At 39.7% G+C, this 23,916-nt stretch overlaps 3 protein-coding genes across 3 annotated transcripts; 1 reads left to right on the forward strand and 2 right to left on the reverse strand.

The window, feature by feature from the left end:
• Positions 1–1,133: 1,133 nt before the first annotated feature.
• LOC141801106 (mitogen-activated protein kinase kinase kinase 5) lies at positions 1,134–18,189 on the reverse strand. The gene is made up of 28 exons (XM_074684011.1): positions 17,629–18,189; positions 17,393–17,532; positions 16,489–16,676; positions 16,142–16,310; positions 15,758–15,864; positions 15,466–15,636; positions 15,256–15,368; positions 14,961–15,120; positions 14,630–14,780; positions 14,417–14,521; positions 14,051–14,100; positions 13,346–13,441; positions 10,689–10,773; positions 10,275–10,408; positions 9,461–9,588; positions 8,040–8,176; positions 7,848–7,953; positions 7,592–7,749; positions 6,859–7,060; positions 6,559–6,727; positions 6,148–6,313; positions 4,444–4,629; positions 4,238–4,343; positions 3,795–4,035; positions 3,430–3,542; positions 2,016–2,113; positions 1,847–1,923; positions 1,134–1,704 (listed from the first exon to the last, which is right to left on the reverse strand). Exons 1-28 carry the CDS (start codon positions 17,954–17,956, stop codon positions 1,608–1,610), a joined length of 3,981 nt encoding a protein of 1,326 aa, XP_074540112.1. The 5' UTR covers positions 17,957–18,189; the 3' UTR covers positions 1,134–1,607.
• Positions 18,190–18,580: 391 nt separating this feature from the next.
• On the reverse strand, positions 18,581–21,432 carry snip1 (Smad nuclear interacting protein). Its single transcript, XM_074683703.1, has 4 exons — positions 21,118–21,432; positions 20,819–20,948; positions 19,586–20,127; positions 18,581–19,447 (listed from the first exon to the last, which is right to left on the reverse strand). Exons 1-4 carry the CDS (start codon positions 21,276–21,278, stop codon positions 19,189–19,191), a joined length of 1,092 nt encoding a protein of 363 aa, XP_074539804.1. The 5' UTR covers positions 21,279–21,432; the 3' UTR covers positions 18,581–19,188.
• Positions 21,433–22,130: 698 nt separating this feature from the next.
• On the forward strand, positions 22,131–23,892 carry dnali1 (dynein, axonemal, light intermediate chain 1). Its single transcript, XM_074684304.1, has 6 exons — positions 22,131–22,322; positions 22,604–22,740; positions 22,822–22,991; positions 23,120–23,298; positions 23,504–23,668; positions 23,757–23,892. The coding sequence occupies exons 1-6, from the start codon at positions 22,242–22,244 to the stop codon at positions 23,790–23,792; spliced, it is 768 nt and encodes a 255-aa protein (XP_074540405.1). The 5' UTR covers positions 22,131–22,241; the 3' UTR covers positions 23,793–23,892.
• Positions 23,893–23,916: the final 24 nt, after the last annotated feature.

Genomic DNA, 23,916 nt, shown 5'->3' on the forward strand with positions numbered 1-23,916 from the left:
GACTTGGATCAAATGGTAAGGTGTCATGCACTTGCAATGATAAATAAACACTATTACAACAGTCTTATATGAATACACCTAACAATTAAACCAAAAAAGATAATCAAATTATCAGCTTGTAATCAAAAAATGCAACTAGGAGATGTTTCCACTTAATTTTTCTTTTAAAAATAGTTACATTGATTTTTATCAGGGCACCAATAGAAAAAAATGTCATTATTTGTGGTTGTATGAGGGTTGACTCTGAATTCAGCCAATACTTTACTTATAACACAAACCTTTATTGTCAGATTGAAATTTGGGACTGAAACTTTTATGTAACTTATTTACCTAAGTACTTACTTAATGTAACTCTGCTGACAAAGAAATGTAGCCCAAAGTCTAAATTATCCACATCCTTGTCAGTACTTAAATTGTTTAAGTTAGAGCTAAGTTTGGCGTTAACACGTTGTTTGATACTGTAGTTACAGGCATTTTAAGTATCACATGTCACGTACATGGCTACTTATTAGGAACTAGGGAATTATACAACCAAGTGATGAATCTCAATGAAGTCACATCCCATATTAAAAGTACAGGAGGAGATGTGTAATGGCTTAACAAGCCCCTGTTGGGCTTATCAAATCAGAGAGCATCCTCTGATCCTCCCAGAACCAATGACATCAACCGACATTTACAACACACTGGAGACTCTTTAAACATGAGCAAAAATTATGCACCAGCTGCTTTAAACCTCTTATATTCTCAGCCTGACCTTTCCATCCTCACTTTATGTCACACTTATTATGACTCAGTCAAACTTCTTAGGTCTAAGTTTTAATGCTTATCTCAAACCTCAAGTGAGGTCTAGACGAGGTCCTGAAACCTAGCATGTCAACCCACAATGCTGCACAACAAATAACACAAGGCAACACACACACACACACACACACACACACACAAAGCTCACTTATGTCACTGTTTCTAAGGAGATGTCAACATTGTGAAAAACAGATGAGGGAACGTGTGGAATTTTAAGACTGCTCACCACTGCATCACTTCTTCCAGCCTGTGTCGGTCACTCTTCAAAAACACAGACACACAAACACTGCAGTGGAGAGATAACAAGCCAGGCTGAAAGATTTAAAGTTCCTGTTTATTATCTAAATTAGTTTCGTCAGGATTCAAAGCAAAACATCTGTTAGCTCTTTCTTTTTTGTGCAGAAATTCATCTCTAATACAGATTATCAATATAAACTTAGACCCTGCTAAGTTTTTAGTAAAACATATAAAAGCATCATCAGAGAGCAACATTAAAAAAGCAAATCAATGACCTACTACACTTTTTTTTAAAGAATGGAGACATTCATAGTCCCACTTTACAAAGCCCTGAGAATTCATTTAATCAAACACTGGCAAGACAAAGCTTAAAATACACATTTTCCTACGTTGCCTGCAATGAAAATGGAAGAACTGCTCAGTAACTTTGACGTAACACATTCACAGGTCAACAAGGAAACCCATAACATATCATGCCTCTCATCAAAGTCAGATATGTCCATCTCACTTCCTCCAGCAGGACCGGCCTGTTGGTGAATCTGTCCTTTGATGCACGACATCAGCAGTTGTTAGAGCGTAGTGTCCTCGTCATCTTCATTGTGAGTGCTGAGCTGTTTCTTCCTGCCAGCTGTGACTGTGGCCCAGATTCTACAGAGCATGCCACCCCTGGAACATCAAATAGAGACAAAAAAAGTTACTGTCTCAATCCTCACGAGGCCTTTTTGATGTAATGCAAAATAACAAGGTAGACTGCATCTGCAGTCCTCTTCTATGTTTCTGCATGGGGTGGTACATAAATGCGACTCACCTTATCCCGCAGTACATCAAGTCATCCCTGGAGGCCATGTAGAGGAGACAGTCCAAGGTGAACCCGTGAGAGACCAACTAGAAAAGGAAATCACATCTGTGTTGATTAATACTGCACACCCTCAGGACTGAAAAACAATCAGAAACAGCTGAGCTTTGGTTAGTTTTACCTTGTCAATAGTGTCTTGATCTACAGGGACGGACTTCAGCCAGCGCACCAAAGCCTTAACCTCCGGATTGGAGCTTTTCTGTGAAGCAAATTCTCCACCTATAAAGATAAAAATTTCGCCAGTTAGTCAGACTAGTGCTTCTCAACAAACAGTATCATAGTGTTAACGTGTTACCGCAGGCTTTCTGTTTAATCATTATTTCGAACTGACTAGTCAAGTTTGAGCACACTGTGGCTGATGACTCGATGGTCTACGCCTCTGACATGAAACCAGTCAGACAGAAATCCTGCGCCTGAAGCCGGGGCGTGGTATGGATTGAGTGGTACAAGTGTTAAGAAACAGTAATGAGAATCACTGAGTGTATTGATAAATTAACAGAGTGCTGGGCCCCTTGATGCAATATGGGTCTTGCTGCAGCTTGTGTGCCTTGTTCTCAGACTGTAGGTTACCAAATCTGAGATACTGGATTATTGCTCTTGACTTTTACATGCATGCATGAGCTACTCAAAGATTGCCTTGTGTTGAATTTCTCTTTTGTAATGCAGCAAACATCAAGATTCATAACATACTCAAGCTTGCTATAGAGGTTTAGTGATGGCAAGTGATACAGATTACTCCAAAACAGAGATTCACCAAATTATTGCACTGAATGGATATATGTCAATAAAGCAGCAACCGCCAAAATGATAAAAAAGGAAGAAATGCAATTGCAGTGACCACTTAGGGCTGACTCTAAGACCCCAAATACCATAGACTGTATAATAAATATATAGAGTTTCCTTGACATCAATCATTTATTTTTTAGAAGGTTTGAAACTCATCGTCAACGGGGGGCTATACTGGTAGTTCTGAACTCAACACGACTTTGTTTGACTTAGGATGAGGTGAAGAGGCCAATAGAGAAATGCTGCCTCAAACTTTTTTGTTTGTGAACGAAAAATGCAGTGGAGTCTGCATTTCCAGTACGGTGACTGCCAACACTAGGCCTCAAAACTTTGCATAAGAAACTAATGGGTGACATCACTGAGACTATGCCCATGTTTTATACAGGTGTTTTCCACCTTTGACCCTCTGTGGAAGGATACCTTCCATCAAATATAACACAACCAAAGCCTCATATGTTTTTTCAAACGTAGATATGTTCAGATTCTTTAGCCACATACTAGATTTAGCATTAAACATGAAAATATCATTTTCACATATTTTTAATTGCCCTACCTTCTCTTTCTGAACCAATACTCTCTCAAAATTACTGTTACATGTGAGTGTTGTGTTAAGCTAAACAAGCCACTTCCCTCCCACACACAATTTATCTACAATAAATGTGCCTGAATAAGAAAAACCCCACAACAAATATAAAAACAGAATTCTTACAATATGCTTTTGTTTTCTACACTAATGTTAAAAACATCACCTTCTGCGATGTCTGCTTTCCTCAGAGCATCAATCTGTGTCTGTTTCCTCTGCATAGAGTTCTTCAGCAGCTCCTGGTACTCTCTCTCCTTCTCATTCAGCTGACTCAACAGTCTGCGTCACAAAAAGCCTTCATTACTCAGCAGAAAACAGAAAATCAAAATTCTCATTAATCACTCTGTTTACAGCATAATAAGGAAGCCAGAGCTGCAGGGTAGAGATAATTAATCGTTTCATTTTGACTGTCCGAATGCTGTAGCTTGTGATTAGCACATACATAATCCCTCATAGTTAATCCAAAAATTTCAAACATACAAATAATACATGTCACATAACATGGAAGCTAAAAAAGTGACTCAAATATACCTTCTGGTCTCTAGTCGCAAGTCCTTTAGTTTCTCGCTGAGGGGACAGTTGAGGAGGAGTTCTGTGGGAGATTCTGGGCTGTCGACAGGAATGAACTCATGGATCATTGCTGTGGGCTGGGAGTCTGCTGGTGCCACCTGCTGGTCAGGTAGAGAAGCTATAGGAGTGTCAGGGTCAGCGGATTGATCCTCAGGAGAGCTGTCATCAATCTCAAATGAGGACTGCAGGTGGATTTTCAGTTCTAAAAAAATGGGGAGTAGGTGGGGTAGAATGGAAAAGTACAGAAAATGAATTAACAGCAGGACTTCTAAAAAAGTAAAGAAACAAACTCAAGAATCAATTAACAGAAGTACTTCAGATACAAAAAGAGACAACCCCCAAAAAAATTTTACTAAATGTAAACCTCTCATGAAATTAACTGGATCTATAGGATAAAGCTCTACCTGGAAGGAGCACAGTGATTGCATCCTGCACTGCCTGTCTCAGCAGATTATCCAGAGCAAACATCCAGTGAGGTTTCACCTGCTGCTGCCTCAAAACCTTCTTCACCTGTGTACAGAGCAGATTCTTAAACATTTCACCAACATAAATCACTTTGAAAGTAGCTGTTATCTTTATTGCCAGAAAAGAACTCTCCGAGTAAACTTACAGCATCTTGAAAGCTGAACAGCACCACCTGCAGGCTGCTCATTGGTACTCCAGTCGAGATCAGTGTTTCCCGGAGGTCCAGCAGGCTGCTGGTCAGCTGCTTCTTGTCTGGGGAGCGGATGTTGTCTCTCAAGCATTTAATGAGCTCAGTGATGTGATCTGCAGTGAGATTTGGTCCTTCTCCATTCTGTGTGAGATAAAATGGTTGTAAATCAGACACAGTAGCTACATGGTGCTAAATTTTTAAGCTCTATTTCCCTCACAAACATGCTACTTTAATCATTACTTAGTACATATTCTACATAAGGAAGCAGCTTTTATTCTCTTTTATTTTCTTAGAATTGGGCCTATAAAAACAAGGGCAAAAACAACTTAAGAAAAACACTAACGCCTTTTTTCCTGAGGGGAAATATCTTGCACAAGGTGCAACACATTTTCAGTGTTATTCAAGGTTAAAACAAGGAGTTGAAAATTCCCCTAGGCTCTAGGTTACATTCTCACAGGCCAGCTTTTCAACTGAACGTGCAATCAAACCAGGCTGTCATTCTATGAAACTTTTCACTCATTGTTTTTGTGAAGCAGCATGTCTAGGCAGTTTCTGAAATACTGATATCAAAGAAAGGATCACATACCAATATAATGTGAATTAAATTTCATGTTGAGATAGAGCCTAACCCACATGAAAAGACTTGTTTATATGTGCCTGAAGTGCTAATTTTCAATATCTAAGTTTGGTTGATAACATCAGTTAAATCAGGTCAGGACATCCCTGACCTGATTTAGACCCTTTTTTAACCAGAAAGAGTTCAGTTACAGTATTTATCTTTTCTAATATTTCTTTAAGCCAATATTTCAGCTACAATTTGAATCCTATTTATGCAACAGCTAAATTTCAAAACTTTTTCATTACTTCTAATTTATAACTGGCTGTATGTTGTTGGCAAGAAGCATCAGAGACACTATATAGCAGCGTCACCTTTATCCAAACTGGAATAAAAAAAGGTGCTGATGTGTTGGTACTTGCTGTGTAGCTCTTACTAAATGTTCAAAGAAGCCTGGATGCTGAAGTAGTTGATTACTACCTGTTGTCAGCATGTATAATAAGACATGCATAGTTGTTTGGGGGTAGTCAGCATAATTGCATGTTTAAAGTCATGGAGGTCTTTCATATGTTTGTTTTTCATTAGTAATTGTGTTACTCTGTAGTACCAATATATACAAAATGTAACTTGAAAACTGTGTGACTGTGTGAGGAACCTGGCGCTGGAAGCAGATTTGCTAGTAAAATGTAGTCTAAATATAGATATTTAAACAGCCTCTATGGAAAGATGTGCAACAAACTTCCACTTTTGAACCAGTTTCCTACATCTATTTTGTTGTTGCTGTCTGTTTTTTAAGTGTTCATGCAGCAAAAAAGGCTCACTGGGTATTGACAATAGCATCTTGGGTGTTAAATATTTAATGAACCAATTTGGCTTGAAGAAACCCAAATAATTATTCTGCTATCTGCCTCACTGATTTATTTAATTTAGCAACTTACCTTCAGCCTTGTGCATAATCTAATCACTGCCTTTCTGTGTTCTTTTCTAATTTGCAGAAAGTTTGATGTATATGGCTCTTGTTAACTTAAGAAACAAATTAATACAATTCAAATGAAAGATTTTGTGTTGCATGATTATTTTTTGTGTGACTTTTTTTAACCCACCTGAGGAACAGAGTCCTGAATATTAAAGACAACCAGACTGATGTAGTCGGTGAGTACTCGGTGCAGTGTGGCTCTTCTCTCGCTGTCCTTTCTCAGCATAAACAGACCGACACTCTCCCCTGTCGAGGCTGGACTACACATTTCTGATGGAGAGTCCTCTGGTATTCTGTGAAGTATGAGGCGTCAAAAAAATCAATCACATCACACTGTTTACAATTTAGAAATCAGTGTTTGGATGTGTTGTTCAGGTCATTTCAGAGGTAATAAAGAGTTAATTTTTCTTTCATATGGTGGCTTTATGCTCTATTTTATGCCTACACAGGAAACCTCAGTGGTTTGCCACTGACGTACAATCCTGTAAATCACATCGGATGCACATATCAGAAACCGCTGAGTAGTGATCTAACTCACGACAGGAAGCTGCTGGCACTTGGTGGGCTCTCTGAATTTTCACTTGCTCTGAGGGCCGCCTGGTTTCTCCTGAGGTCCAGGGAACAGGACAGGTCGATTGAATCTGAGTATGAATCTGTGTCCTCCACAAGGATGGAGATAGGTACAGAGAGGCTGCGTTGATAGTCACCTGTGAACAACAAAGCCAAACAAAAACAAAAATTAAGAATTAATCAGTAGAGGAAACAGACAATGAAAGATAAACCGTTAGATGAAGAAAAAAGATGAAGAAAAAAGGATGAGTGTGTGCTGAAGTTAGACCTGAAGTGAGGCACTCTCTGGTTTCTGATTCCTGTGGAGCTCTGGCCTTCTTCCTGGGAGATGACCTGAGGAAGGTGTCATTCAGCAGCCCAGATGCTGTGGCTCTGTCGTCAGGGTTTGGTTCAAAACAGTTCATGATGAAGCCCTTTGCCTCATCAGACATACACTCGGGAACCTTAGGGTGGATCTTAAACATTCCCACCTTAGTAGAGTTATGTAAAGGTTAATGACAGAGTTTGAAAACGGTCATACTCACAATGAATGTAGAATTTCTATGCTTACTTGAAAGAATTAAAATATGTAAATAATGGCACTTTGTAAACACAAGCATGTTCCATATCTGTAACACCCATATGTTAAGATGGAAATCCATTTCTATGAACAGCATTGAGCTATAAGATGCTATCAAGCTAATGTTTGCCTTGAATGAACTCTTAGGTCTATTTTCAAGCATGTGCTGAAATCTTCTACAGAAAATAAACACTGTGCAGCTCAGGCTGATGGCAATTCTAGAAAGTTTATTTTTATTAAATTCAAAGAAAAATCTAGATGATTTACATCTAGATCTAGAGATGGAGCTAGATCACCTGTAAAATAAATCCAGGGTTTGACAGGAATATTGCAAACCAAAGATGTCAGAAAACAAAATTCCCAAGATTTTGGGGAATATTTTTAGGATTTTAAGGGTAACATCACCTTTTGTATACAGATCTAAAAAAATATCTGTCCTCACCTTAAACATGGCTGCCTGTGGACTTCCAAGCTCATGGAAGGGGGGTTTGCCTGTTGCCATTTCTATAATAGTACACCCCAGGGACCAGATATCAGCTGGTTTCCCATAACCCCGAGGCCCTTGGTCGATGATCTCTGGGGCCATGTACTGAAGAGTTCCTATTGAAAAATTACATCAAAAACATGGTCAGAAAAAACTCTTTCTGTAGTTTCATCAATAAATGGAGATCATGTACCACAAACAAACATCAACTTACCAGCAAATGTTTCCGTACAGGGGTTAATCCCTGCTAAGCGTTTCGAGGTACCAAAGTCAGAGATCTTCAGAACTCCACTATACGTGTTAATCAGGACATTATCACCCTGCAGCAAAGACAGATTACTTACATTAGGATTTTTAGGAATCTAAAACCAAAACTTAACAATAATCAAGGCTGCTTTTTTTTCACCTTAATGTCTCTGTGAACTATCTGATTGTCATGAAGGTATTTGAGCCCCTCCAGGATCTGTTTGGTGTAAAAGATGATGGTGGCCTCGTTGTCTTTCAAAGGACCCCATTTGGAGCGCAGCAGAGAAGACAAACTCCCTACAAGAAGACAGAAGTAGACTGAATTCTGGGAAAAGAGATCAGCAGTGAAATGTTGTTCTTGGAATGGCCAGAAGGAAGACATCAGAAGAGGACTACATTTTTATCAGACCAGGAAAGTCCACATCTCTCAAGATCATTTTTGGAAGAGATTTTCCTCCAATGAACAGGATACCTCTGTAACCGCCCACTCTCTTCTAACTGACTTCCAGTTGATGTTGCACAACCCCACACACAGACAGGCAGACAGTAACTTCCTGGATGCTTAATAAAAGCTTTCCTTTCAAACAAAGCCACATGGTAACTGGGGAAGTGCATGCTTAAATGCAGGGGCAAGACTTCCTTCTGTAAGCACTTGAAAGGAATCAAAACAAGACCTCATTTAAAGTTCAAGTACACTTTCTTTAAATGCAAAAAACAAAGTTTCAGCTGCTCACATGACACTCATATGCAATTTTCTGTTTAGTTTGTAGTTCAACAGAGTTCAAGGACTTGGTTAGGATCATTTTTCAAAATAAAAGTAAAAAGGCAGTAGTATTTGTTTAAGCAGGAGAGAAAGGAGAACATGGATTCATGTGAAACTGGAAACTTGAAGGCGCAGACCTCCGCCAAGCATATTGTGATTCTCACGCAACACTTTCGTCCTACTTTCATGTTATACTCCCTTTCAGCAGACTGTCTGCTACAATTTGATGTTAGTTGCAGGTTTGTACAATAATTTGTTACCTGACAGTGTTGAAAATTATTATGACCCAGTACATATTTTATATTCCAGATCCTAGTATCCAAAATATTGCCAGGATCTGGATCATACTTTCACGTCCGTCAGAAATTATGGTGACCTTATCTTATATTGTTTTGCAAAGCAATCAGACCATTAATCCTGGAGTTATATACACATATGGCGATGGCCCCATCTCACAATGATAAAGAATCCTTTTAAAATATCCAGGATCCAAACGGTGATCCAGGTCACCTACAAAATGTAATCACTTCTTCCTTATCCCATTTCAAACATTTCCTGAAAATTTCATCAAGATCTGATTGTAACTCTTTGAGTTATGTTGTTCACAGACAAACAAACAGACTCTCTCAAGAACATAACCTTCTTGGCAGAGGTAATAAAATGAAATGATGACACCATGTTAAGTTGCTCTGATTCAATGTAGCCTGGCACTGATGCTTTGGGGTTCATAGGCTGAAGTGTCTGGTGACGGATAGTTGTTGCACAACTACAACTTTTTATAGCTCAACTCTTTCAATTTGACTTTTTAGGGTTCCTACCTCCAGGCACTTCCTCCATAAAGATCTTGATGAAACCATCCTGACTGACAGAGCCCAGGTACTGGACGATGTTTCTGTGTTTAAGCCTTTTGTGCAGAGCGATCTCTTCATGGAGAGGTTGGGATAACCTGGGAGAGACAGAGGGACACAAATGTTTGCCAGTAGTTCATAATACTCTTGTATTTTAAAATGTGTAGTAGTAATCTGTTGTGTATCTATCCAGAATTTAAAATAAACCCACTCATTATTGGTCAGAGAGCCCTCTGCACATAGTACATAATTATCATAATTACTTAAATATTGTCACATTGCAGCTGCTTCCTCTCTTTCTTGTTTCTGCATCAATTATATTTTGATGCTACCATCTAGATCACCTCTTCAAGAACTATTTTGACAGATTATTTCTCATTTCAAGTGTTTATTCTGCTGGTTATGGTACATCTTAATAAATCAAACTTAGAAGAGGGACTTGAGATAAATATTTTGCTGTGTCTTGACCACAGAGAGGTTTGAAAATGATCGTAAAAAGATATTTGAGAATATCTCATGACCTTTGATGGAGTACTACAGAGCAAGCCCAAACTCTGAGCAAATTACAGAGCATTTAACAAAAAATGAAAAGTCTAAACAATCACACATCCTCCCAGGGTTTCCTAAAAAGCACAAGGGATCAATTCAATGCAGGCGAGTGTCATCCCTGCCAAATCCTTTCCCTTTAAGGGTATTATGGAAAAAGAACATTCCTGTGAGAAACAGTGCAGCTTTTGTGTCTCCCAGCAGAATGGAAAACAGCATGAGTGTTGCTTCCACATACGTGCTGTCCTTCTCTGGGATTTCCTTGATGGCGATGCGAACTTGGTTGCTCAGGTCCCTCCCTGCATACACCACGCCATACGTTCCTTTCCCCAGAATCACCTTATCTCCATTCTCATTGGTCTCGTAGATGTACTGAAATAAGAGAATGTGATGAGAAAACATCCGAGGAGCAGTGAGGAATCTCGCATGAACTATAAATGTTTTAGAGGGAGAACAGACGTGACATTCATGGACTTTTCCCACAGAAGCAGTGAGGATTCTGTCAATTTCATGGAAAAAATCAAATTATCTTAACTTATTTATAATGACTCATAAATGCTTAAGCTAAGTTTGTTGTTTCCCACTTGTTGGAGTTAGTCAGACTTTAAATAGAGCATGTTGTACGTCAGAGGGATGGAGGGTTGTTACTGACCTCAAGTATCCCCTCACTCAGATGATCCAGGCTCTGAGCAGGGTCCTCCGCCTGCTGGAGCAGAGAGTTTACCAACTCACAAAAACTACGGGAAGAACAGTTTGAGAAGATATCAATGTAAAATAAAAGAATACTTTTGATGTAAAGTTTTGTGTAATTATAGACTCCTGTCTAGGGATGGGCACCGAATTAGGTATTTTCACAGGTACTGACTGAATACTGTAAAAAGCACTGGGTACTGATTCACAAAAAAAAAACAAAAGAAACCATGTTTGGGTACCTTAACATATCCTTGTGACTGTGAGAGAGTGGAAGAGTAGGCATTTTTACCATGCTGGACATGAACACAGCATTTTAAGGTTATATAATATATGTGAAAGGTACCCATCTCTACTTCTGTCTCTTAAAAGCTGCAGGTGCAATTGCTTCAGATGCAAAACAAAAACAAACAAAAAACAGGTTTGACTCAGTATATCAAGATTCATCAACATCTTTTGCTGGCGAAAAAAAACGTTCAACTATTCTAGCTGGAAACTGGTACTTTGAGGAAATATTTGGAGTATTTTTAAGCCTTTATTCAGAGTAAAAGCAGTAAACACAGTAAAAACCTTAGGACAGAGAGCAGGGTAAGACATATTCTAAAAGACCATAGGTTGCAATTAAATTCTGCCAGCTTCCTTTAGGAGCTGTTGCCTCTTTATGGAGTATATGGCTTTCACCACTTAGATAAACCACAGCTTCTTCCATGGACTGGATTGAAACTATTTTGTTAGAAATGATCACTGGAACTATGGTAAGCTTATAGAAATGGAATTACTTTTGCTAAAATGTGTGTATAATATTTATGCATTTGTTCACCTGCCTTTCCATCAGAAGAAACACTGCATTAGTGAGATTTATCAATTTCTTAACCTTCAATCTTGAAGCACAAGCAAAATCCAGCCTCTTCACTCTCTCAACTCTAAGAGAAACATTTTTAATAGAAATTCATAAATAAAATAAAAATTCATCTTTGATTAAATTAATCAAATAGCAGCCAAACAAGACGGTTCCTAGTCCAACAAGGGGCAGCATTTTTTTAATGAGTATTACTCAGTATGCTGTATCCTGTAGGTTGCACACAAAAATGCAAGTTATAGCAACAATTACCAAACAATAAATCAATGGTAGGCAGAGCATTTTACACCTCGAGCACCATCGTAACCTTATCTTAGCCTAAATAACATTTCAGAAAAAAAATCATATTTATCTTAAATCTCAACTCCTCATGCTATGATGAGGCACCATACATTTTTTAACTAAAATTAGCTCCACTAACCCAACAAGCCATCCCAAAATACTATGGTAGACAGGAGAGCTGGAGAACTCCCATGTATTGAGTGTAGTCAATACTCAACTCATGCCAACCTCACTGGCTACAGACTACAAAAACTCCTCATTAACCTCAGCTGTGAAGGGGTTTATCCAAAGCTCCACATGCCTTGGGGTAGATATTTTTGACCGAGAGACAAGAAAGGGTGAAAACTGATTGGATAACAGCTTTAAACCAAGCTTCACAAGAAGCAAGCACAGAGAGGGGAAGAGGGTCACTTTGAAAATAACAAAAAATATAATCGAAAAGTTTATCAAATATATATAATTTTTATTTTGGATTCTGCTGTCCCTGATGGCCCACCACTGAAATTAACATAAGATTTTTTTCAATTATAAAAGGCTCTGTATAAATGTGTTACCTAGAGGAAAGTGTGTTAAAACTTCCATGAGAGACAGAGAACATGAACATATTGTTGTTTGTCTAGAATTAAAATTCCAAAGAAGTTCTTTAAGGGTTGAGTTGACCTGAATTACAAGAAAGTACATTTACAAAAAATACTTCCTTATTCCTTTAAAAGAGTTTGTAAACATGTAAAACCTTTTTAATCCTCGCTTAAAGGTCCTGTGAGGTGTTCATAGCTGATTGTGAAACAGACAGAAATAAATTTGACCTTTAACAGCAACTTAAGCTAATACAGTCTCATTTTCTAAGATTATTCCATTGTTATAATTGATGTCTGAAACTGGGAGGTATTGGATAAAAAAATACGCACAACATCCTGCACACGTGGCTTTTTTCTCTGCCTTTTTTTTTTTTTTTTTTTTGCAAAGATTGCCAATGAGTGATGCAAAGATGAAAATATTCCTCACAAGTTTACATTATCTGCACCAAAAACTAGGAGGTCTAGGAGACCAGAAATAGGGCTGGGGTACAAAAATAACAAATATCTGTCTTCTGTTTGATAAATCTTGCAACAGTGGTAGTGGCAACACTTGGTGTCTGCTGTGGTACTAACCACAGGAGATAAGATGGAAACAAGAGTTTGTGTTCTCTAGAAATAAGGTTGTCTGACTGTTAGAGTGTTTGAAATATCTATCCCTGGGGTTTTTCCTTGAAGACAATGAAGAAATTATGACTCATTCAGTGCAATTACATCACTCGTATTTCGCAAAGCCATTGACTAGACTCTGTTTGCAGAGCAGGTCTGAGGAGCTTTCTGTAACCTGTAATGAAAGACTGTTCATCATTATCCTGCAAGGCAGTCGGTTGGTAGATCATTAGCGCCACACTGAATCCCACACACACGTCCTGTGGTGTGTTTCCCAGTTTATTAGTCACTCACCCTTTACAGTGAAGCTCAGAGGGGAAGCAGAGCTGGAAGTCATCTGAATTATAGTGGACATACAGGAAGCAGCTTCGCTCGTCAATCTTTGAAGCGCTGTGGAGGAAAAACAACATACGACTGTTTCAAAATGAAGAACAAGCAGTTTTTGCTCCTAATTTATTTCATTAGAAAATTCCTGTTTGTGTCTGCTGAATACAAAGAAATTTAACAGATTTGACTGAATCAACTTTTTTATGTTCCAAAGGAAGAAAAGCTAATGATCTAATCTCAAAGGTAAGAAGGTTCAAGCAAACACACAGAGAGTAAATAGATCATTAAGCACATGCTGATAAAGAGTACACAAAACAATGTCTTTCATCCATCTTCAAACGGTATGAGCTGAAGAAGTCAGATTATTTTGCTGATATTTGTCAGCCAGCAGTGGACTGTCTTAGATAATTGCTTAAAACTGACACAGAAGCAGATCTGCAGACAGCACAAGGTTAAAGTCCTTAAAACTGCCGATCAATACCTTCAGGTGAACCAATACAAAGTTGAAACAACAAAGAAACAAAGCCTGAAACCAAAAATCTGACTCCCAGCCAGAGTTTCCCAGACAACCAGTATGTTTTGGGTCCTCTGGCTTTGCTGCAGGCTTGACCACACCCAGAAGTGAGCTGCAGATATTTGAGAGATGTTAGCACATGCTGTACTCCACTTTACCTCACTCCCCGGATTGCAGAGGCTGGGAAAGTCCACTGGTATAAGCCTTTCTGTAGAATTGAGGATGAAGTTAGATCACAGGATAGAGACAGTCTGATTGATAATATACAGTTTGTCACACATGATGAATTTGCTTTTTGAATGAATGCACACATGAAAGAGAAGAAAGTAAACAAGCATGGCTCCTTGTACAGTCTTTCATAAACAGTGAGGAAGAACACACCCACACACATGTTGGATTAAACATTCACTGGAGCATAAACCAGAAGAGAAATGTCGACTCTTCCTGTTATTATGCAATTTCCTGTGAGCAGGAACATACACCTCAGCTCTGAGGGTGGAGTGAGGGACGGAGGGTCTGCATACCTTTAAAGGGTAGATATGTTTCAACTGGACAGTGCAACTGTCATCCTCCTCACTCACACACACAATAGCCGGTTGGAGGACTTTGCTTGGCTCCAGAATAAGCACCTGAAAAGCAGCAGGAAACAAAAATTCAAGCTGTATTTCATATGCTACAAAAGCCATGTTTCTCATTTATTTCTGTCTGTTACAGTCAGTAGTTTTGTTTTTTCTTACTGGGCAGCGGTCTGTGGACACAGTGGGTTTGCAAGTCTGCAAAAGCAGCTCCATCCAGAAGTCCACAGTGTCCTGTTTGGGAGATTTTACTTCAGGCGGTTTGGCAAATTGACGGTAGAGGATGAAGGTCTCCATGATGGATGCCACATACCTAAAAGAACCAGATCAATTAAATATGGAGATAAAGCCTCCATGTCTCCAGGAGGTCTCTGATTTTCTAATCAGACACATCAAATTAAACTAAAATGCCCTCTAAACTGAAACTTCATGATGATTAAACAGCTGGATCTGCATGATTACAACCAATCAAGAGCTGATGCTTAAGCCTCACCAGACAGGAGCGTTGAGTCTGTAGAGTTTTTCAGAGGCTTCGATGACTTTCTTGTGCTCATTAGCGAGAATATTAGCTCCGATGTAAAAGCCAACGTCCCAGTAGTCCTTCATTTTCTCCAGGCTGCCTTTTCTACCCAGCAGGGTGCTTAGAGTTACACCTGAAAATAGATACAATCACAAAAATATCAGTGACAAAAAAGCTGTAAAAATTCATGTTCATACATTTTACAGGGGAAGAAGTAACAGTGTAGCATTTACAACTATCATGTGCCTGATCTATGAGTTTTAATCACCAATTTTACGAAGCTCAATAGATGTGTCAAATTCATGTCCGGCTGCCATCAGCAGAACCACATTGTTGATGCCTGAGTGAAGAGTCGGTTCTGTCTCGAAAGCTTTTCCATACCTGAAGACACAAAAAGCCAGACAAATGTCACTCTGTGTATAACATCCAGCTCAGTTTGCTCAGTCACAATCTGTTAGCAAACACAATGAGGTTGTACCAATAGCAGGCCTGGTCTCGACTTCGCACATCCGTGAACCCAGAGCTCATGAAAATGTCTTTGTAAATACGTCCACAGAGGCAGTAGACGTCTGATGCCACTCTGCCTCCAGACTCCACTATTGGCAAAATCGCTTCCAAAGCTTTAGCGCGATCTCCTGGATGGTTCCTCCTGATGCGGGATGACATGACAGCCATTTAGTATATTGTGAATGCACAAAACTAATAAAAGAGGTGATTCTAGACTTTAATTATGACTCTATCTGAATACAGCGGGAGTTTGTTTCATGTACCTGTTTAGAGCAAATATATAGTGAAACTTGATATTCTGATGTTTTGCCACCACACACATGGGCAGGTCGTTCAGAGTCTCCACCAGTTTGATAATAGAGTCATAGTCCTGTAAAAAGAAGATTCAGGCTTAGAAATTTTGTTTACTATGGTGTTATGTTTTCACATTTTATGTGTTACTACAACATCTATTACTCATTGTCATTTAGATCCAAATCTTTGCTTCTGGTACCATCCAAAACAGTGAATGTTTCAAAAATGTGCACTTAATTCACCAAAATGTAGGCTCTGTATCTTTATTTGATAAAAGATTCTTTGCAGGAAAATTACAGTTACACTTATTCTTAAAAAATATTAAGAAAATAATACAGTCAAAGGTTTCACACCTGTATGTCCCTGTAGGACAGCAGCAAATTCATGACTATATCAGGTGTGAGCAGCTCCACACTGTCCAGCCTCTTCTGTATCCGGCTCAGCTCTTCACTCAGGGCCTGACCGCTGAACCGCTCCCTAGCTGTGCGGATCTCATGCCTGATTGACTCCCGGAAATACTCGCTGTCACCAGAGGGAGCAGAGAGGTCATAAGATCATAACATTTTTACAACCTTCAATAAAAGAGCTAAGTGAAGTCAAACATGAGGAAAGCTGTTGGTTCCACCTCCAGTAAAGGCACGTGTAACCTGAGATGATAATGTTGTTGGTAAAACAGTGCTGGGAGCAGTTTGCATCTGACCTGGTGTGAACGTGGACGTTGTTCAGCATGTGCACCAGTCGCTCCACCAGAGGGGTCAGCAGAGGCTCCAGCTGGAAACTGGGCTGCATTAACTCTTTGATGCCAGTCATTGTAGCAGCATCACAGGCGAAGACTTTACCCTGAGGTGAAACCACGTATGGGATCAGCGTGTAGCTTCCACACTGCTCCTGGGGGCATACGACATGTGCATCATGAGGGTCAATTAAAGCAGGGGCATAGTCAGCCTGTGGTAAAACGGCGCATTATCTTTGATCCCAAGCCTGGAAAAGCCATTGTTTTAAAGATATCACTTTAGAGTCACTGCCTTATTTTCTCTGATTAAGATTACAACCAGTGTATAATATCTAATGACTATCTTCATTAGGAAGATCCAAGGCCTTATTCACGTTAGGGAGGGTTAAGCCAAAATTAGGGGTGGGCCCACTGGCTCATAATTTATCTCACTCCAGTGCATCGCACTTATTACTTTTATTCCCCACACATCAACAAAAACCTGTTCTGCAATGTTGGCAAAGCCTGGTGTGCAGTCTGATGAGACTAAATGAAAGAAATCTTGGCCCCCAGATCATACTGCAATTTAGGATAAGATCAAAAGTCCTGTCAATTTTTATTGTATGGTTCAAATCTTCAAATCTTTACTTGCAATTTTGTTAATTTGCACTGATATATAGAAAAAAGAATCTGCATATAATTTTTGTGATTTCTGGCCAAATTGTCAGATATTTTTTTGCCCAATCTGCCCTAAGATGTGCTGCTTTTTATCATTTGACATACAAGCAGAAATACATACAAGCTCGGCTCTCACACAGTTGACCTTTGTGGCCCACTTTTTCCTGTTAAAGCACAACTGAACAGTGACTGTAAGAGTTGCTATCTGAGTTACCTTGATAGCCTGCAGATCACTATCTTTCTTGTAACAGTACAGAATGATGTTATTGGTCATACTGAAACTTTCTCTCACTCCGAGGTGATAGAAAAGAGAAGGCTGGCAGAAAGAGTCACTCATCTCCACCACCGCTACATCTGTGAGGAAAATTCAGAAAGGCGGGTCAGTTTGCGTAATTTACGTCGTAGTGTCATCCGAATTGTTCCCTTTACAGTCCGCGTGCCTGCACTTGCCTGCATTGTAGAAACTATCCAGGATGTCTGTGGTGCCCAGGGAGATCCTATCGAAAGGAATGGTTTTGAAAACAGCGTGAGCGTCCGCACAGGCTTCCTTCAGACATTTCAGGGATAAGTTCTCCTCAGTCTGTGGCACAGAAGCGTCCTCGTTCACGATGTATGCCACGGATACAGCTCTGGTCCGACTCCGCGGAGAGACGAGCTGTTTACCGCCGTTCAGGTCAATAGCGAGAGAGTCCTGCCATAAACTTCCAGCTGAAACCCAAACCGGGTCTTTCCTCTTCATGTCGCGCAGGCTCATTCGCCTGCGCTCTGTCGTGTACATTTTCAGGAGTCAGTTTGAAACTTATTGCATGCAATTTTTCGCCAGAGCCTCCATTTAAAAGGCAACTACGGCGTTGCTTGATCTTGTAATTCCCCAGGTGCGTCGCCGCCTCCTCTCGCAGCGAGTATCCACTAACATTCCCGGTACTCCTCTCCGCTCGACCCGCCCTCCTATCCTCACTGCTCTGACTGCTCCGCCTGTTGGCTTCTTTCAGAGTGAAACTCAACACCAGAAAGCCTCTACTCTTGCATGACCTCTGCTGTGGAAAACTGTAACACAGCTAGAACGTCAAAAGACAACTATACCGCTTAGAAATTTCAGGGGACACTGAGTGTTTCACGGTGGCAAGCAAGTCCTAGCTGGCACACAAATCCATTTGTGACCTGTGACAGATATTTGATAGCTATGCATCCGTACACTTTAAACTTGCAATAGTTATTTTGCTCAGAAAAATATGGAATTATATCGTTTCAAGTTGTGTAAACTGGAAAGGAAATGTGCAATATAGATTTCATTTAAACTCTCCTTTATCTCCGTCCACTGGAGGAGAAATTTGAAGAGTCAAATCCAAATTTCTGTATTAAAACTCTCAAGACAATGGATTTTTTTTCACTGTCTTTATTTACAGTACATAAATGAAAACTGACTATAAATGCAGTTGGGTTCAAAAATGAAAAGGGGAAGTCCTAAAACACACAGGAGCATGAACTTTTTCCCTGCACTACAAAGCAAAAAATAAAGGCAAGGTCATGTCTTTCATGTTGAACTCTGAAAATAACCAACACTTATCACAAATCTAGAATTCACATTCAATGTTTCATGTACACTGACATATAAAGCCCATAGACAAAGACATGAGATGAGTCTTCAGCTGAACTCTGCACTCAGTGCTGTTATCCAAAAATATAATAAACTATTTGACTTGGCGAGATATCTCCATCTGGCACCAAGCACTTAATATTGTGAGCACGGTCTAATGTAAGATCTGTGTGCATCACTCAGACATTACAAAAACAACCTGAGAATAGGAAGTCTTCTTTGAGACAGTTGTGGCAGGTTTTAAGCAACAGTTAATTACATAATCTACAAACCAGCCATGCTTTGATGGGTTGATGTAGTCACCATTTACCATCAGTGAATTGTTCCATCCCTGCAGAAACAACAGTTGGATAAATGTTTGTGTGAGAAGATCTCACTCGAATGATTTGGGTAACACAGTTCCTGGGGACTAATCACTCGTCAAGGCCCTCGTCATCTTCCTCCTCTTCGTGCTTTGCGTCAACTTCAGCTGTATCTGAAAACTCATGAAGAAGGACGTACTCGCGGCTGCTGAAGCCAAACTTGAGAACGTCCTTTTCTTTGAGCTCGTAGTAACGCTGGGATTCGATGCGCTGGTTGTTCAGGTAGGTGCCATTGCCGGAGCCGAGGTCGATGATGTAAGGGCGTACTCTACGACCACTGGTGCCATCACCTCGAGTGAACTCCACAAGTCTGTAAAATATTCACAGAAAGGAAAAAAATATTCAAAATGATGATGATGTTGATGTCATTTTCAATATATCACTTAGAAATTTTACACAAAATCCAAAATAAGGGAAAATTAAACATACTGAGGAGTGCTTATCTTACCTGTACTGGAATACTGCATGCTGCTTAGAACAGGATGGGTGGTCAATCGGGATATCAGCGATTTTTCTCTGCCGCCCCAACAAATAGGCACTCTGTCTGTGGATGTACATGACTGGGAGGGGTTCGTCGTTTTTGAAAGGGTACAGCCGCCACCTCCTCTTGGGAATGCGAGCCTCAGGCGGTTCATTGTACTTGATCACGACCCCCCGGAATGTGTTTGTGTCTTCTGTCAGTGCCCCTGACAGTCCAAAGTTGGGCTGCTCTTTCTCAGCAGGAGCAGCATCATTTGTGTCACTTCCTTCTTCTGACCTGCCGAAATCCTGCTCTTGCTGTTCCTCCCGCCGCTGACGGTTTTCCCTGCGCCTCTCGTCATACTGCTGTCTCTCAGCTTGTTGGGAGGCCAGTGCATCTCGTTCTCTGTGTCTGTCTCTGCTGCGGTCTCTATCCCGTGGTCTGTCTGATTCCCATCTACTCCGCCTCTCCTCTGGCTGGTTGTTCCTTCTCCTCCGCTCATCACCACTGGCCCCAGGTTCTTCACGCTCCTAAAACATAATAATACAAGGAAGGTTCATTTCAAATCATTTAACATGGAAAAACCTTACACAGCAACAGGTTATACAGATGCAACTAAATTACAAGGTTACTTCATAGTTCTTAGCTTAATCATATTTTTTGAAATGCTAAAAACATTTCTAATTTTCTTATCTATTTTTTAATCTAACATTTTACCTATGTTTTTTTAATTGTAAGTTACATTTTATCCTCTTGCTTTGCTTGGTCTTTTTGTTTCATTTTCTGTTTTTGTAACCCAGCTTAATATTTTATACCCATGTTAAAACATAGTTAGATGAGTCCTTAACCATTTTGAATTGGACATCTATTTGGTGCTAAAATATTTGGTTATCAAACTTGTACACACACTAAAAGCACAACTTGTCAGCTCAGATCAAGTTTGTATGACATAACTTGTATTTTGCTTGATAAAAACTTTACATTTTCACAAACTGGAATCAATAATAAAAATAATTACACTTTAAAAAAAAAAAAAAAAAAAAAGGAACTACAGGACGCATGCATACAGTACATGCCAGAGAGGAGAAATCTGTTACTGGAACACAACATAGCTTAAACGTGAACTGTATGATGAATCAGTTCTTAAGTGTCAGGAAAAGGTATTAAATGTGCCTTCATCTTCCAAATGTCCCATATTGAAAACAGTTGAAGTCTAATCACCCTCTTTATTCTCGCATCTGCTGCACGATGAGGACTGCGACTTCTCCTGTTTCTCGGAGATCTACTGCCTCGTCTTGTGGGAGATGTCTGTCTTCTACCTGGAGAGCGATCCCTCGTCCTAACGGGTGACCTGCACGAACAACACGGGACACAGTTTCAGTAAACATTTTCGACCTACTGTTGCAGTGGTTGTCGACAGGCAGTGGCTAATACAGTTTGGGTTGTGAAGGAAAAACGAAACAACGCACAGAATACCTAACAAGGTTAGAATAAATATATCTATGTTTAATATAATATACCTGCTTGTTCGTCTTCTCTGTGGGCTTGAGTTGCCGTTGGATCTTGACCGTGAGCGGCGTGATGTCTGTGGCCTAACCGGGCTCAGTTTCTCCTGCTTTATCTTCACTTTAGACTCCCTGTCCGGAGACTCTCTCCTTCGATGTCGCTTTTCTTTGGTCATCCTGAAACGCTTCTACTGATTTATATGTTTTTGGTGAAACCAAATCGTCACAACAGCAGGTAGAAACAAAAGAAACTCAACAACGTTGCCACCATAAACTTCGACTGTTACTCAGATTACGCACTTCCGCTTCCGGGGGTCCGGTGAGAAACGAAAGTACAATTATTTGTCTGTCATGTGGTTCCGTATCCTATTTTCAAAATATTGAGAGGTGTTCTCGTTTTTCTGAACAACGATATTTATATTACTCCCAAAAAACACAAGATCAAAAAATAGCAATGATATTGTTAGACATTGAGACACAGACACACTGAAGCTTATTTATTTTGACCCTTTCACTAAATGAACAAAAAGTCCCGCCTGTAGCCATAGACTGTATCCATATAAATATTCCAAAGTATACTTATAAAATACATTATGGTAAAAATGATTAAAAATAGCACATTTAGTAATTTAAAATACAGTTTTGCAAATGTCTTCCTTATGTCATTTTTTCTTTTTATACTAGTCTATTTCTGGAAGTGTACGTAGTGGTAATATTTTACTATTTTTTAATTGAAATTTTTTCATTTTGTTGGCTTTTTGCAATTTTTTTTTTTTTGCTGTCGCTGTAACAACCACTTTTTCCCAAGGGAGATCAAAAAAGAAATCTATTCAATTCTTTATCATTTGGATCTAAAATGAAGAAAATAGATTTAGATAAAATGAAAAAAGTAGCAGTTACAAAATGAAGCTACAAGACATCCACACGGAGCCTCCCCAAAAGGCCATACCAAATACGCATAACGACCAATTCCTGCCGGGCAAACTAAAAAGGAACGCCAGGACACTGTTGCCATGACAACAGAAACACCGAGCAAGACCACTGAAACAACATTGATATCTCTGTCACGGAATTCCGGACATTGTCATACACAGATTTTTATTTTTTTTTAATATATTTTGTGTACTCATTAAGACACAATGATCCCACCAGCTGAATCTTTAGTGAAATACGACAATCCAGTTGTGATCTCTAAAAGCACGGACAGGAAATCCCCAAAGGTGAGTTTACAAAGTAGATGGCAGAGTTTGGCTGACGTTACCTGGTGAAAGTGACTGATGACAGAGGTCAGACAGTACGGAGGATTATAAAACATCGTTTCCAGTTGGTGTGTACACCTATGTAACGATTTGCTTGGTAAGTGGTATATTTAAATGTTAAATTGGAAAGTGTTGAGGCAAGCTGGACTGAATATTTAATTTCTTAAGTGATAAACGAGTAATTTTACGCAAGTATAAACGTTATATAGACACAATGTGATATTATACTCCTTTTGCTTCAGGTACGCCCTTTAAAAGTGAGCCCCCAGCAGCTTCTGGACTCTACCCCTGTCCCACCACCTCCAAAACCAAAATCTGCCTGCACAGATTCCACCAAACAGGAAGATCAAGAGATCCTAAATGCCATCCTGCCACCTAGGTGACTGTTCCTCCAGATCCCATCAAAATGCTGTACAAGTTTTATCTCCTCCCCTGTTTATGTTAATGCCTGTTATTGCAGGGAATGGCTGTATGGGAACCAGCTGTGGGTGCAGCAAGTTTCAAGTGCACCTTGTACAAGAACAGATGTTATTCACCTGGAGGAGCTGCTGGACACAAAACTGCTGCAAATGCAGGCCAGACAAACAGGAATCTGTCCAGTTCGCAGGGAACTCTACTCCCAGTGCTTTGGTAAGGAAAAGTGACACAGTAAATAACTTCAAAGACTCTGCAAAGTTTTTCATCAGGTGGATTTAGTACAAATTATTTTAATGATTACATGTATAAACTTACAAAGTTTCCCATTGTTTATCATTTAGATGAGCTGATCAGACAGGTAACAATCAACTGTGCTGAGAGAGGCCTGCTGCTGGTGCGGGTCAGAGAGGAGATTCAAATGACTCTTGCTGCCTACCAGACTCTGTATGAAAGCAGTGTAGCCTTTGGAATGAGGAAAGCTCTGCAGGCAGAGCAGGGCAAGTCTGACACAGAGAAAAGGGTAAGGATGTCCAGTAACTTTTTATGCCTCAAAGAAACCGATTTCACAAATCTAACATGTATGCTATGCTTGACATCCTTCAGTTGTTGAAGAGAAAATTTGTTTTAGACAGTTTGGTTTTCTTTCCAGTAGAGGGCAGCATTTCCCTTTCAGAATTTATTGAAAGGGTTGTCAGTGATGTCTTTAACTGTCCTTAACACCCTAGATTGCAGATCTTGAAAATGAGAAACATGAGCTGCAGAAGCAACTGAATGAACGAACAGCCCAATGTGATGCAATGGAAAGAAACGAACAAGAGAAACGACAGATTGAAGAGAAGAAGCATGCGGAGGAGATGCAGCTTCTGAAGAGAACCAACCAGCAGCTCAAGGTGATGTTTCAGAATTACAAACTACACAGAAATAACCTAAGTGGATGTTTTGCTTGTCTGAGGATACTTCATTTTTTTCCCTCTTCAGGCCCAACTGGAAGGGATCATCACACCAAAGAAGTAACTCAATCAACTGGATCTGGGATGTCTTTTTAAAGTATAGTGTTACCAAATATGCCTTATTACAATTAATAGGAAGTCACCACAGTGTTATAAGGATGTTTTATTTTCTCCAACAGCATGACACA

The sequence above is a fragment of the Halichoeres trimaculatus genome, unplaced genomic scaffold, assembly GCF_033239565.1.
Source record: "Halichoeres trimaculatus isolate MK-OKI-2021-1 unplaced genomic scaffold, fHalTri1.1 fHalTri1_scaffold_12, whole genome shotgun sequence".
Classification (NCBI taxonomy): domain Eukaryota; kingdom Metazoa; phylum Chordata; class Actinopteri; order Labriformes; family Labridae; genus Halichoeres; species Halichoeres trimaculatus.